Raw genomic sequence first — 13,599 nt, forward strand, 5'->3', positions numbered from 1 at the left:
ACTTTTATCTGGATATCTAAAACTAGTTGCAGCTTGCCTCGTGATGCAGAAAAAAGATGGGAGGCTTACGATTATGGTCTCGGGAAGCAAGGTGGTAGGGGCGGGCACTCCGTGCCCTCCAAAAACTCTGCCTGCACTACATTCCGGGGGCCTAACGGGATTGTGAACTTGTGGAGACTAATTCCCCAGTGGACGATGGGCATGGATGTAAAAAAAATATTCGTCACTTTTTTGGTCGTGAGCGGGAATCAGACGGTTGTTGGGTTCTTAGTGCCGTGCGCTAACCACGACACTACCGCTCCCCTTTCACACGCACTCGCGTATACACGCGCGTATACACGCGCGTATACACGCGCGTATACACGCGCGTATACACGCGCGTATACACGCGCGTATACACGCGCGCACGTATACATCCACGCGCGCACGCACGTATACATCCACGCACGGATGCAATTAACATGAGGCCAATGTGTGTGCGCAAAACAGCAGTAGATTTTGATTTCATCGATTAAAATAGATGTTATCGTTTACCACAGCCAGCTTTTTTTAACAAAGGCAAATCCATCGAGGCTTCTTTCCTGGCCTGCCTAAACACCCCGATTCAGGAAAATGTAAGCGTAACATTTAAAATAATATTTTGCATGCGTATTACATTTGCATAAGCCTGATAAGACGGCAATCATACAATGACATGGGTACGCATTCACCGGATGGAGAAATCGCCATACATATATTGAAAATGCATGCATGCACGTATGCATGTATACAGCACATGCATATTTTTATGCGCACCTGTATATATATATGGAGCAATGATATGCAGACAGAAACACATTTGGAGATTATAGAATTTTAAATTGTATTGCTCATATGACCTTATCACCCGGAAAGCACCAGATCTTATTGGACCTCTGACACGAAGCAATGGATTGACCAAGGGTTTGTTTGTACGTGTAAATACAAAATATGTAAGTGTGTAATCACGTGTATATCATTCCCATGCTATGTGTGTGTATAAATGAGCATTAATGTAGTGGTTAGTGCACTGAGCATCAGAACCCAGTGACCCAGTTCAATCTCAGCTCACAGCCAACACCAATGAGAAATGTCTGAAACGATCCTGGGCCCCCACCCCCCCCCCAGGTCGACTCAGCCATAAACGAGTACCTGGTGCGGTAAGCATCAACACTGGGGAGACAAAGACGGAGGGGCGTTGTGCTGGCCACACCTCCCTCCCCACCTCCCTCGTATGCTGTACTGGCTTTAATTAGGTGCTTGCTAACAGCACTTGCCTCAACAGCCTGTTAGAAGCTGTACGAGGCGCCGGTGTCACGGCCGTTGATTGACACGGCACCTCGCTCCGCTTGCAGCTAAAATCCCTTCCCCACTGTGGAGCCACCGAGCACCGTCGTCCCGCACAGTCGATTTCCCCGACGCCGTTCGTAAAAAATGCCGATCTCTGCTCCGCCGCCGCGCCGAGGGCGTCGCTGCTACCACTCACGAAAGACCCGAATCAGAATCTTTATTCAGACTGGAGGAGGAATCCGATGAGCTATAAAGGTCGTTTTCACAGATGTCCAGTAGCGGGGGGGGGGGGCAGGTCAGAAGGTTACAACAGCAAACAAAAACACGATAGGAGTGTAAAGTCTAGGAAAGGTAAGACAATTACCAAAATAATGAAACTGAACAATTTTTATTTTACCAGTTCAAGCCCATGGAGCTATGAGCTTCTTTTCAGAAGCGACCTGGCCACAAATGATATCTCAACTAAGTGGCTTACCGTGTGGAAATTTACAGCAGCCAAACAATAATCTAAACACTCCGAAAGGAGGAGCTATTTCCACAGCGTGTGAACAACCACCCGCAGCGCAAGACACTCCTCAGTCGACAACGCATTTGACGCGAGCCTCTCCTCTCCACGTGCTTCCTTACGAGTTCAATTCCTGGCATATGGCAGGCAGAGGTGGGGGCGGCAAGTGTCGCGCCGGGGGGTTAAATCGACCGAGGCGAAGAGAAAGTTCGCAACAGCATGTGGACGGGAGAGCAGAGCCGCCAAATGCGAGGGCTTCAGCGGTCCAAGGAAAGAGAGCGCATGCGCTCCATGTACGTAGACGCCAGACGATCGTGTGGCAATCACACACTTAGATTTTGCATATTATACACACACTCACGTAAATATGTATGCAAGGTAATTGATATATGCATGTTTTATGGGTTCTCTTTGCTCGTTTTAGCGATGCAGTATTATTTTTAAATGACCCAACTTCTGTAATTTGTTTCACAGCAATTATATTTAGTCGCTTTATGCTCAATGCATTTTTTGCTTGTAAACAGCATCGCAGATTCATAATGTAACGAGTTCATTTATGCACGCAAACATTTTTGAGAGGTAGCGCTGTTGAGAATCGCTAATCGCAACTGAAGGCGACGAGGTAATGAGGGCAGCAGCATTACTGTATACTCACGCTCGCACGCAGTATAAACAGCACGCCATTTATACGAGAATCTCCGCTTTAAACGTGCACGTCGACAAAGAACCGAGCGCAGGAACCAAACGCGAGCGAGCAGAAATAAAAAAATGAAAATCACGTCGATTTACAGCAGCCGCTCGCTACGCGAGCTGGTGTCGATCGCAGAGTGGGGTTCGTTGCGCGGACGGGAGGAGAGGGCGCAAAGCCGAACGTGCGGGCCACGTGCGGTCGCACCCACAACGCACTGGCGCAACCGCGTAAATAAGACCAAGTGACCTGTGGGCGTTGTTTTTCCTTTTTTTATTGCTGCCAAAAGGTACTTGACGGATCCTCCAAACTAAAAAAAAAATGTGGCACTCAGATTTCGATTTTGTTTACGGTGCTTGTTGAGGGCAACCTGGGCCAGTCAGCTCGCCCTATTTTGTTGTTGTTGTTGCAGAAAACCCCATTCTGCACATCCTCTGTTGAGTGCGATCACATCGTGGTGGGTTTGCACGTCCATGAAATAAGACACCACTATATACAACTCTCTCGTCTTTTTTGATCCTAATTACCATCCAACCGTGCTTATCAGCATCGTTCCACGAGGTGAAAACATTGACATTTGGAACCTTCACCGCTCGTCGAAGATACTTCATACTTATGGGAGCCACCGTGGCGAGAGGTTAACTTCCTCGCCTGGTATGCAGGAGCTCATGGGTTCGATCCTGACCCTGACGCCTGCATATATGGGGTTTGCATATTCTCCCTGTGGTTGCGTGGATTTTTTTGTCTGGGTCCTCCGGTTTGTGCCTTCACACTTAGCAACACGCGTTTATAGAGAGTGTTTGGCTGCTAAAAATATCCACATGATAGGCCACTTCGTTAAGCTATCATTTGTGGCAAAGTCACTTCTGAAAAAGAGCTATATGGCTCAGTGGGCCTTACCTGGTTAAAAAATAAATGATGAGTTTCTTAATTATTACTTCTGAAGTCCCTTCAATCACAATTCAATAAGGATGTATTGTCTACAGTGGCATCAAAAGGGAACCAAATCTGAAGACGCTGCATAGAAAAGTAGGCATATTTATTTTTAATATAGAGATGAGTCACAGTCAGAGGAACAAGTCAAATTGCAAGTTATATAACTTACAGTATAAAGCGTTTGAATTTTTGCGTGTGAAGTTATTAACAGGCAGTTGCAACCCATATTCCAACACCGGCATACATATATACCACATGCTGGCGCAGTGCTCTGGTAAAGGTGTTAGTGCCCAATGAACCACCTGGATACTTGTTGACAAATTGACGTTTGCGGTGGTGCCACGAACGGTACGGGGGGTGCGTGACGCCTGGGGTCACACACGTCGTCCGTATCCCGCAACGGCCTCGCGGCGATTCAGCGCAGTTTGCGACCGGAGGCCCGCTCTTAATATCCGGCGAGCACACCGTTTCGATTCCTCACACAAGGCTGCACGAGCCAGTAAATCAGCGTGCATATTCCATATTGCTGCCTCCTGCCTGGCTTAACCCACCCAGCTATGAAATTACGTCGTAACTTTTATTTTAATTTCCCTCCGCCTCTGCTTTTCCCTCCTATTTACGTCGCAGCGGCGGTCGAAAACAATCGGAATGGACACGTTAAACGACTGCGGTTTTAGGTCAGAGTTTTCACCAAAAAACGGCTACGGCGCAGGCATACAGCGGACAGGTCTCACACCCGTTCACTGCGCAGGGAAGCCTGCCGTGTAGGTTCAAACAGCCGTGCCGCTGCGGGGGAAAAAAAGACAAAAGGGCAGAGCAACGGAGAAGCTGCGATTTAGCTCCGGCCGTTCGTAAACGATGGCTCGTGCAGAAAACGGTTAATAAGAATGCAGCAACCACGGTCGGCCGTTACTCACTCCTACATCAGCGTAATATGATGGGGGTTATTATGTACAGACAGGCCATATGGCTCGCTTTGTGATGGAGTGCTCACAATCCCCTGCACCAGCGGGGAGGCGGGCGGGCGGGGAGGGAGGTGAGTGGGTGGGTGGGGGAGGAGAGCTCCCAGCCCAAAATTTGACTGAAAATTACAGTCAAGGAATAAAAAAAAAATGGCAGGAAATTATTTGCATCAGTATTTACCACCTAGTCTTTGACACTGCAAATTGGAGGAAAAGCACTTGTTTGCAGGTGTTATTGGTCAGTTTATTCTCAGTGTGTTTTTTATTAGCATTACAAAAAGCAAATTAAACGGCTACAGCTGCTGAGTGTGGACAATTACATTAATTTAAGTATTTTACTGGTCGAGCCTTGAGAAAAGATGGTCTGTAAAACATGGATACTATTTAATGTTTGTTTCACATGCCTGTTTTGTTGAATTTAAACCAGCTAAACTGGGACTAAGCTATCAATCTACATTTGAAGCTAAATTTGGGTAATCTCTGAATGGCAAAAGACTGACAATTACGCCTTTACACGACAATCAATTTGACATATCAAGAGGCCACACCTGACCAATAGCTCAGCCTTTCTTGGTCTAATCACACACTCGCTATTTAAATATTTTCTGTGATTAAATTAGGATTTCAAGTGTAATGCGTTTGTGGTCTTAACCAAGTCACCAATAACTGCACAACAAAATATGTAAATTTCGATTTAAAGCTTTCGTGACTGCAGGAATTCATCTTCTTGGTTCTCTTGGTTCTATTTTATTATTTCCATTCTACGTGACTTTACCGAAAGAACAAATATTATTATTTTATTATTTCCATTCTACGTGACTTTACCGAAAGAACAAATATTATTATTTTATTATTTCCATTCTACGTGACTTTACCGAAAGAACCAAGAAGAAAAATATATAAAATTTGGTTTTCCAGTTAATGTGGCCCAACTTTTAGCTCTAGAGAATTCCCCACGCGAGAAACATCTTCCACGTGATGAACATTTCTCTTTAGCAAGGCAGGTGGCACCTCGGTGGCGAGATGTTATCTCCCTCGCCTGGGTGGTCGTGGATTCAATCCCACACCTTCATATCTGGAGTTAGCATCTTCTCTCTCCCCGTGGCTGCGTGTAATTTTCTCCTGATCCTCCGGTTTTGCCCTCCACATTTAGAAACATGCGTTTATGTTATAATTCTCACATAGGATAAGCCACTTCGATGAGCTACCATGTTTGGACAGGTTGCCTCGAAAAAAAAGTGCAGTGGCCTTGACCTGGTAAACAAATAGTTTAGTTCAGTTTTAGGTGGGAAAGTGCAGCAGACCGAACACGTGGATAAACAAAGGTCACTTGAAGGCATTTCAGAAGAAGTTCTAAGAGTTCCTCTTCAGCAGGTCACTCCAACGTATGGGTGGTTTGCAATGCACCGTGAGGCTTCTGGATGGACACATTGCCTCATAACATGATGCCAATAGCCCATTTGTAACGAAAACTGGCTCAAATTTCAAGAAAGATAACAAATATTAAAATGCATTGTTTGTACAGTTTCAAAAATCCAAAAACTCCAATACATTTCTCTGATTTTTCTCACGTAAAACACATTCACAGCAAATATATTTCACCAGCAAAAAGAAACTCGTTAAAGATTGCTTAATCGTCTCTGCCAGTTATCGCTCTAAATCGCACATTTATGGGGGAACCTGGCAGCGTGAAAGTGTTCCCTCTTAAACAACATGGCCTAAATTTGCATCAAAATTATGTTTTCTTCGCGTTGCCATACAAACAACGCGGCAGGGATTTAAACAAACATTACGGGTAATTATTAATAATGTAGTGCGTTGACACAGAACCACCCCCCCTACGATGAGCGCAGCACGTCACGTTGCGTGTGGGAGTGATCAGAGGGACCCAACTCTTTATTGCAAATCTTGGAGTTTCTCATCCGCTATGTAAACTATTTGAAGCTGTGTGTGCAGCCTCAGGCTCGTGCCAAATTGTCCCCCACAATGCACGTGGAGGGCTTCTCAGCAAACGTGCACAATTAACAGCAGGACGGTGGGCTACATTGCACTGGCGAGCGTTGCTTAGCTTGAAACCGATGTTTAGTAACCTCGCTGCTGCATAAAACGAACAGGTTACAAATCCAACTCTTGATGAGCCGGTGCTCAACACACACAGGCGGTGTGCGCTCGAACATTGCAAGAATGCTGCCGTCACCTTGCCATGCAAACAATCAGGGGCTTCCCAGTGTGCTTTTGCTGTCTAAAACTACTTGCGTGCACAGAAAAATATATTTTTCCAGCAAAACGGTTCACTAATTACGTAGCTATAGACAGTGCTTGCATTTATTGATCAGGGAGGATGAGGATGATGATGTTGATGAAAGGATCATTGGACCCGACTGTCTGGGCGTCCCCACTGATGGTAGGCTGACGTTCTACGAAAACAATGAAGTGAGACATCTCTGAAACATTCTCAACAAGTAACACGTTGATTGAAATGAACATTTAACGGTGTCGCAGTGAACGTGCGTTCTTGCAGACACACTTTATGCGGGGAGCATAAATTTATTCCATTAAGTTTTGAGCTGCGCAAATAAAAGATGAATATGGCCGTAAAACTTCCACTATCGGCAAAAAAAAAACCTGCCCGTTCTTTATATCAAGTAAATTTCGGATAAGCCACTTCAGAGGGAGAATATGTAGGAATAAAGTTAAAAGGAAGCCTCCAATGGAGAATATTATTGCATGAACAGCGAGTAGATGAGACCAAAAAATGGAAAAGTGTAATTTATAAAATGACCACATTATTCCCTCCCAGCCTTATGGGCCCTCATAGCACGGTATGTGGACACATGAATATTTAACTCATTACACTGTTCAGGATTTGCCAGTATATATAAGCTCACTCTTCTGATATGAAGCAATAATGTTGGGGTGCAATTAATTTGTAAAATCTAGGGCACAATTCAATTGAAATTGATGTTTTTTTCAATGGCTTATCTGGGTGCTTAGGGAGTTGATTACAAGCAGATGACTTGGATGGTTGGTGCTAGGCAGGGCAAGGGCATTTCTCTAATCTACTGAGCCAAACCAGAGCTCTTGTAATCTGATAACAATCAGAGAGGCTACACACAAGATACCACCTGATCCACCTGCTCCAATCGCACTAGATGAACATTTCACGGGTGTAAAATATGATGGACTAAAGATAGTGATGAAAATACGTTTTTTTTAAAATACAGCTTCATGGGCAGATTGTTATGTAACAGTTGAAACTCAAAAATGTTACGTAATAAAAACGATTAAACTATTTTATTTCACAAGGCAAGGACCACTGAACTATATAGCTCTGTTTCAGAAGCAACCTGGCCACAAATGATATCTCAATGAAGTGGCTTATCACGTGGAAATGTAAAGCAGCCAACTACTCTAAAAGCATGCTTCTGAATGTGGAGGAAAAAAATGGAGGACCTGGAGAAAACTCCGCGTGACTACAAGGAGAACACGCAAACTCCAAATATACAGGAATCGTCAGGGTCGGGATCGAACTCACCAACTCCTCCTGTAAACCAGGCAAGGCAGTTAACATCTCGCCACCGTGGCACATGACGCTGGACAAAAGAATGGGCGAGTGCGAGTAACTTGGAAAGTTAAATGAGCTGACCATGGGGCGGATGCCTAACTAGGTCGGGCAACAAGAAACACGGCGGCCCAGCACCTCGAATGACGAAGTTTGAAGAGAAGGCGGCCAGATTTTGCACCGAACACTCGCCATCCTCCTCTTCCGTCATCGTCGTCTGGAGTGACGTGGCCAAATGGGTAAACAGATGGGAGGCCAGATTGGAGTGAGCACAGCAATAATATCGTGGGCTTGGCACGGTCGCGTCCAACACACTCAACCGGTTAGCTTGGGCCAGCGCCAATAAAGGTGCCCATAAATTTAACCTTAAACACGATCGAGCGCCGTTGTTTTCCAACAGATGAGAGAGCGTGCGTGCACATGAGAAGAAACGACCATGCCCCCCCCACACCCGTTCAATGGTCTTGCCGGAACAAACATTCTTTAGCAATTATTACTCATCTGTAGGTGAGCCAAATCCCCAAATGGGATTGAATTATTCATAAGACCGTCTTAATTTGACCAACGGCTTTACGCGTTTCATGTGGTCAATTAGGGAAATTGCTATTGATCGCTGATTAAATATTAATTGGCGTTGTGTTTAATTGTGGAATTTACGTTTCTGCACGTGTATAATTTTCAATATGATGTAAAAAAAAAGCGTTTTCATTTCAGTCTGCATACGCATCAGAAATTAACCTGTTCACGCCTCTCGCAGTGACTCAACGTCAATAGGGATTCATTAATTCCTCAATCATTCATTTATCAAACCGCATCTGACACAACGGTTATGGGCACGCGCTACAAATCACGCGCACGTTCACCTTACCCATTAAACAGGGAACTCGGTAATGTCAAATGATTCTATTTAAAATCCCACACACACACACTCAGGGGGAAAGCTTTGCTAAGAAATGTACACTTAGCACTGTATGACCATCATCATCCTCATTCATAGTTTCTGAATCAATACTGGAGCACTGCTATGCAGCCATTATGGTAAAATTTGTATCTGGCTAATAGCAGGAGACAAACAATGCTTGCCAACTAAGTACATTTATAAACCCACAACTCTTATAACCCAGGTTATGATGAGTGTGCTTAGCTACGGCACACTCTTAGGAAAGATAAACTATAAAATGTTCAAAAATGTACTTTGCGATGTTGCTGCTGCAATAGCAGGGGTGCACAACAAGCAAGAATTAAAAAAAATTAACCCGTAAAAACAAAGTTTTTCACTATAAATCCTTTATACGCATGGTGGCTAGAGTCCTCTCGTCCTCTAGCTTGAGATGGCTGCCACCTATGGGTCAGATGATTGTCTGCCACCATTAAGCAATTGGTAATTAAATATCTTTTTTTTTTCCTAAAAAGTGTAAAATTTTGGAAAAAAATTTTCAAGAAAATTAATTGTCACGCACAACAAGTCTGTGTGCAAAATGTCAGCTCGATTGGATCACGGGAAGTGGGTTAAAAAACGACCGAAAGATTTGCACGGTCGTAAGCGCGCAAGCAAGCGAACTTAATATAAAGGACTTAAAAACTGTATACATTTGGCAATGAAACTGCCTTGAAAGAAAAAATATAAATGAATAAAGGCCATTGCCTGAAACGCCGCCAATTGCACACGTTTGCTTTTTAGGGCCCCAGTGTTACTGACGAACGTGTCGAGGTTTTTTTTTATGTTTGTTCCATTCTCTCCCTTTCTAATTATGACTAAATATTTGTCACCTCGATAATGCAATTTCTCCTCTCTGAAATATTTGGCGTATTCTATAAAGATGATATACCAGCCCTGCCGGTTAAAATTCAAATGCCACGTGTCCTTCTCACACGCATGCCAATGCTATTGCAAACAACGGATCGGCACGCAGGCAAGATCTGAGCGACAAACAAATCTGCAGGGTGGCATGGTCCTCGTTGCGATTTCTTGGGCTGTATGTTCAATCCATAGCCTTCATGGCAATCTGAAACGCCATCAGATAATACACCAATCATAATAATAAGATGCACATGACGTACATGCTTTGGACTTACAGCCTGATGCAAAGCGCTTGAGCACAGACATCTTTGGTCTTGTTAATTATAATTTTACTCCCCTCTGTTGTTGACGAGCCACATTTCTAGAAGCCACTTTAATGAGAATTATTTTCCGATGAGATGAAACGCGAGGTTAAGAGATGTGATCACGTCCGACGTGGCTCTCACGATAACTGCTGTGTTCCTGGTGGGGGGGGGGGCGGCGATCGCAAACACCTCGATTATCTATTTTGCAGGCGATCGTTAAAATGCGTATTAGCATAAAGCCACCATTCACAGAGCAAGGCAGAAGAGCACGCAGGAGGACCATGCAGAGGTTCCACCCAGCGCTAGGTCACAGAAGACAGCACTAACAAAGCACGCGGTAATTTCACCCCTTCCGCCCAGCGATTTGGCGCGTTGTCGAGAAGAGGGGTAAAGATTTGCTGCAAGTACCCATTTGCCAACATGCGGTTCACCGTTATTTGTCATTTAGTTTTGACCGTCTCGTTCGCATTGTTTCATATTGCTTTGTCTTGTTTAGCACAGGTGTGTTAGCACCGCTAAGAAGATATAGTGTGACGTTGGCATATTGCTCACGTAATTTGGACACACCGTAAATAATCAATTCACCAACGGTGAAATGGATGTTTCTTGACCAAACGAATTGATTTCAATGGATCCGTTTGGTCGATGCACGCGCGTAACAAAACGCCGGTGTTGCTTGGGCAGATGTCGGGATCGAACCGCCGACTCGGCTCAACCTGGCTGAGTGACGCGGGCAATGACCCACGAAGAAAGAAGCGCGCCGAACGGTGCTTTAAGAAAGTTTATATTGCACGTCTTTGAGAGACGGCGCAGCTATGGCAGGAAAACCTGGCCGTTGCCCAAGCCCTATAAAATATAGCGAGTTTTTAAACAAGAGAAAAGTTACACCTGCACAGGAAGTGTATTAAACGTCTATACGGCCCGTAAGAGGGGCATTCGCTCTGCACCCACTCTCAATAAATACCAAACGCGTCGGAATGCGAGAGATTGTTAAACCCGTGCCCAGCCAAGTGTGGATTCAGCTGAGGATGGTGGCAACGCACGTCTGTTGTCCAGGAACATGGGGGCAGGGGTGGGGGTCAGAATGGGTGGATGAGTGCCACGTGTGGTGTGAAACTCAAAAAAACCTCGCTGGGCTGCAAGGTGGATGGAGGAGAGGATGCGGAAGTAAATGAGTTTGGGAATTCATCCGTGCGCACTTTTCAGTGTTGCCATCTCATACGTGTGGACAAGCGCTCTCTTTCGGCAATCAAGATATCGGTTGAGATTATTTAGATGATTTTGCTGCTATGAATTTGCACGTGATAAGCCACTTCGTTGAGCTATCATCTGTGGCCAGGTCACTTTTGAAAAAGCTAATAGCCAAGTAGGCTTCACCTGGTAAGATAAAAAAAATTGTTTAGTTTTATTTGTGTAAATATTTTTTATTTTTTTTACCTTTCCTATACTTTGCACGCCTATCGTGTTTTTGTATTGTTTGTTGTGACTTGGCCTGACTGGACATCCGTGAAAAAGAGCGTTATAGCCGATCTGATTCCTCCAGTGTAAATATAAAAAATATATATCTTTTATATTTTGATCTATTATCTTTAAAAAAAGACTCGGGAGAGGTAATGGCCAAGAAGCCCCACAGACCCTCATGCAAAGAGTATTGAGACTCAATGAGGCTTTACTGGGCAAAGTGTGTATATATTGTGCAGTAGTAATAATGATGATTTGTATGCAGTAGCTTACAGTCGGACAACGTATGCGTCTACATAATTTAACAGCCAAGTACATTGCCTGCCACTATTTGCACGAAGTTGTTATCACTTCATTATCGCACAGCATATAAACTTCTGTGATGCAGATGGGTTTTCGTACAAAATATCGAGGAACGTTGGGTAAAAGTGACACTCAAAACTGTCAACCTAAATTTACTCTTAAAATACTTTAATTGGGAACAAGCTTTATTTTCACTTAATAATTTGCAACCTCGATACATACAAAAAGTAAAAACATGCAACATACTTCCAGCCGTAATTGGATTTCTAAGCAATGCAATTAACACTCTAGATTAAAGAGATGAAAAAAACCTCATTAATATTACGTAAAAAAACGTGAAATCTACATATGAATATTACATAAAAAATAGAAATCGACATAAAAGCAACATTACTCGACTTGAAAAAATTATACCTAGATCAGACCAATCTGTCAGTCTATTGTCCTAAGAAACTGGGATTTTTTTTGCAAAGAACAGACGATTTACCACAGATGTAGCCACAAGACGGCAGTACAGAAGGGACATTCATAAACCCGTCTGTGCAGACCGATCGAGGAGTTGTATTCCCTCACAATGCATACCGCTGGTTTCCAAGGCACCGATTTTCTCCCACCACGCAATCACAATAAGCACGCCGCCGATTTACTCGTGAAGTTAAAATCGGCCAAACATCACAATGCGGGGAACCCTCCTGAGAAAAACCACGAGAGGCTTTCCTGGAAAAAAAGATGGGACGCGAGTCAGGCACGGTCCCAAAGTCTCATAGCGACAGCACGGGGGGGGGGGGGGGCGTGTGGCCACTGCAAAACGCACGACGGCGTCGCAGATGGCAGTCACAACACACAGAATTCCAAGGGAATGAGCGTCTGCGGTTAGTGCGCCAAGCAAGCGATGCCTCTTGAGGGGGGGGCGGTGGGGGTGGTATCCCCCACACAAGTGTGCACCTGCTCTCAGATCCACACCAGCAGCTGCACGTTTCAAATGGCAAACGGGAGATCAGTGAATCGCTTGCTAGGATGCCACTTACTAACAGCCTAACAAGCACAACAGAGTGCTAAAAATACACAGTAGGCACCTCGAAGGTGGCAGGAAAAAAAACCCTTGGGCGAAACTCTTTAATCCCGAAGCGTTTGTTTTTTCGGCGTGCCCGTGTGTAATGAATACTCTTGTTTATCCAGGATAGTCCCACTGAATGTTTTTTTTTTCTCAGAAGGGTGCTTTTCATTAAAACGTTTGGCCATTGAGCATTGGAGGTAATGAAATTGTATGGTTAATCCGGGTGGAGCATTCGGTTTGCGGCGTGTGTGTGTGTGTGTGTTCACTTTAATATTAACACCACTAAATTAATCCAGAAAATCCTCGACAAGTCAAGACAATTTCTTTAAGAGGGCCCTGCATTAAAATGTTTGGGCCATTGAGTAATGGGTGCAATAAATATCTTCCAAACCGTTCTGAGCAATTACGTTTTGTTGATGGTGAGATTGATAGTGGTTACTGAAAGCTAAAACTATTTTACAAAATGACTACTAACATTGGTGAAGATGTAGCTATTTTTTTTCTCGAAATCAAATTGTCTCTTTTTCAATGCCATCAGGCAAACGAGGGCAAACGCTATTGTTTACAAGAAACGGATTTAACTTATGATTTTGCCTGCAAATAAAAATAATTTGCTAATTTCTCAATTGGCATTAATCACAGTAAAATCGCCACCCCCAACACCACCTCTGCAAACACTCGGCAGGATCCTCCTGAAAAAGAGTCTTGAGA

The 13,599-nt window shown here is 44.2% G+C and overlaps 1 protein-coding gene across 2 annotated transcripts in view; it reads right to left on the reverse strand.

Moving 5' to 3' along the window:
* Positions 1-13,599, reverse strand: part of HS2ST1 (heparan sulfate 2-O-sulfotransferase 1) — a 59,165-nt gene that overhangs the window by 18,770 nt on the left and 26,796 nt on the right. Inside the window, exon 1 of one of the 2 annotated variants that reach the window (XM_078603469.1) lies at positions 8,100-8,265. The exons of the other annotated variant lie outside the window; for it this stretch is intronic. Within the exon in view, the coding sequence (XP_078459595.1) occupies positions 8,100-8,172 (73 nt within the window). The 5' untranslated portion in view covers positions 8,173-8,265. Of the gene's footprint in view, positions 1-8,099; positions 8,266-13,599 lie in introns of those variants that run through there. 2 annotated transcript variants of the gene reach the window in all.

This window comes from Lampetra planeri, chromosome 20 (assembly GCF_965212315.1).
Source record: "Lampetra planeri chromosome 20, kcLamPlan1.2.h2, whole genome shotgun sequence".
In the NCBI taxonomy this organism is placed as follows: Eukaryota; Metazoa; Chordata; class Hyperoartia; order Petromyzontiformes; family Petromyzontidae; genus Lampetra; species Lampetra planeri.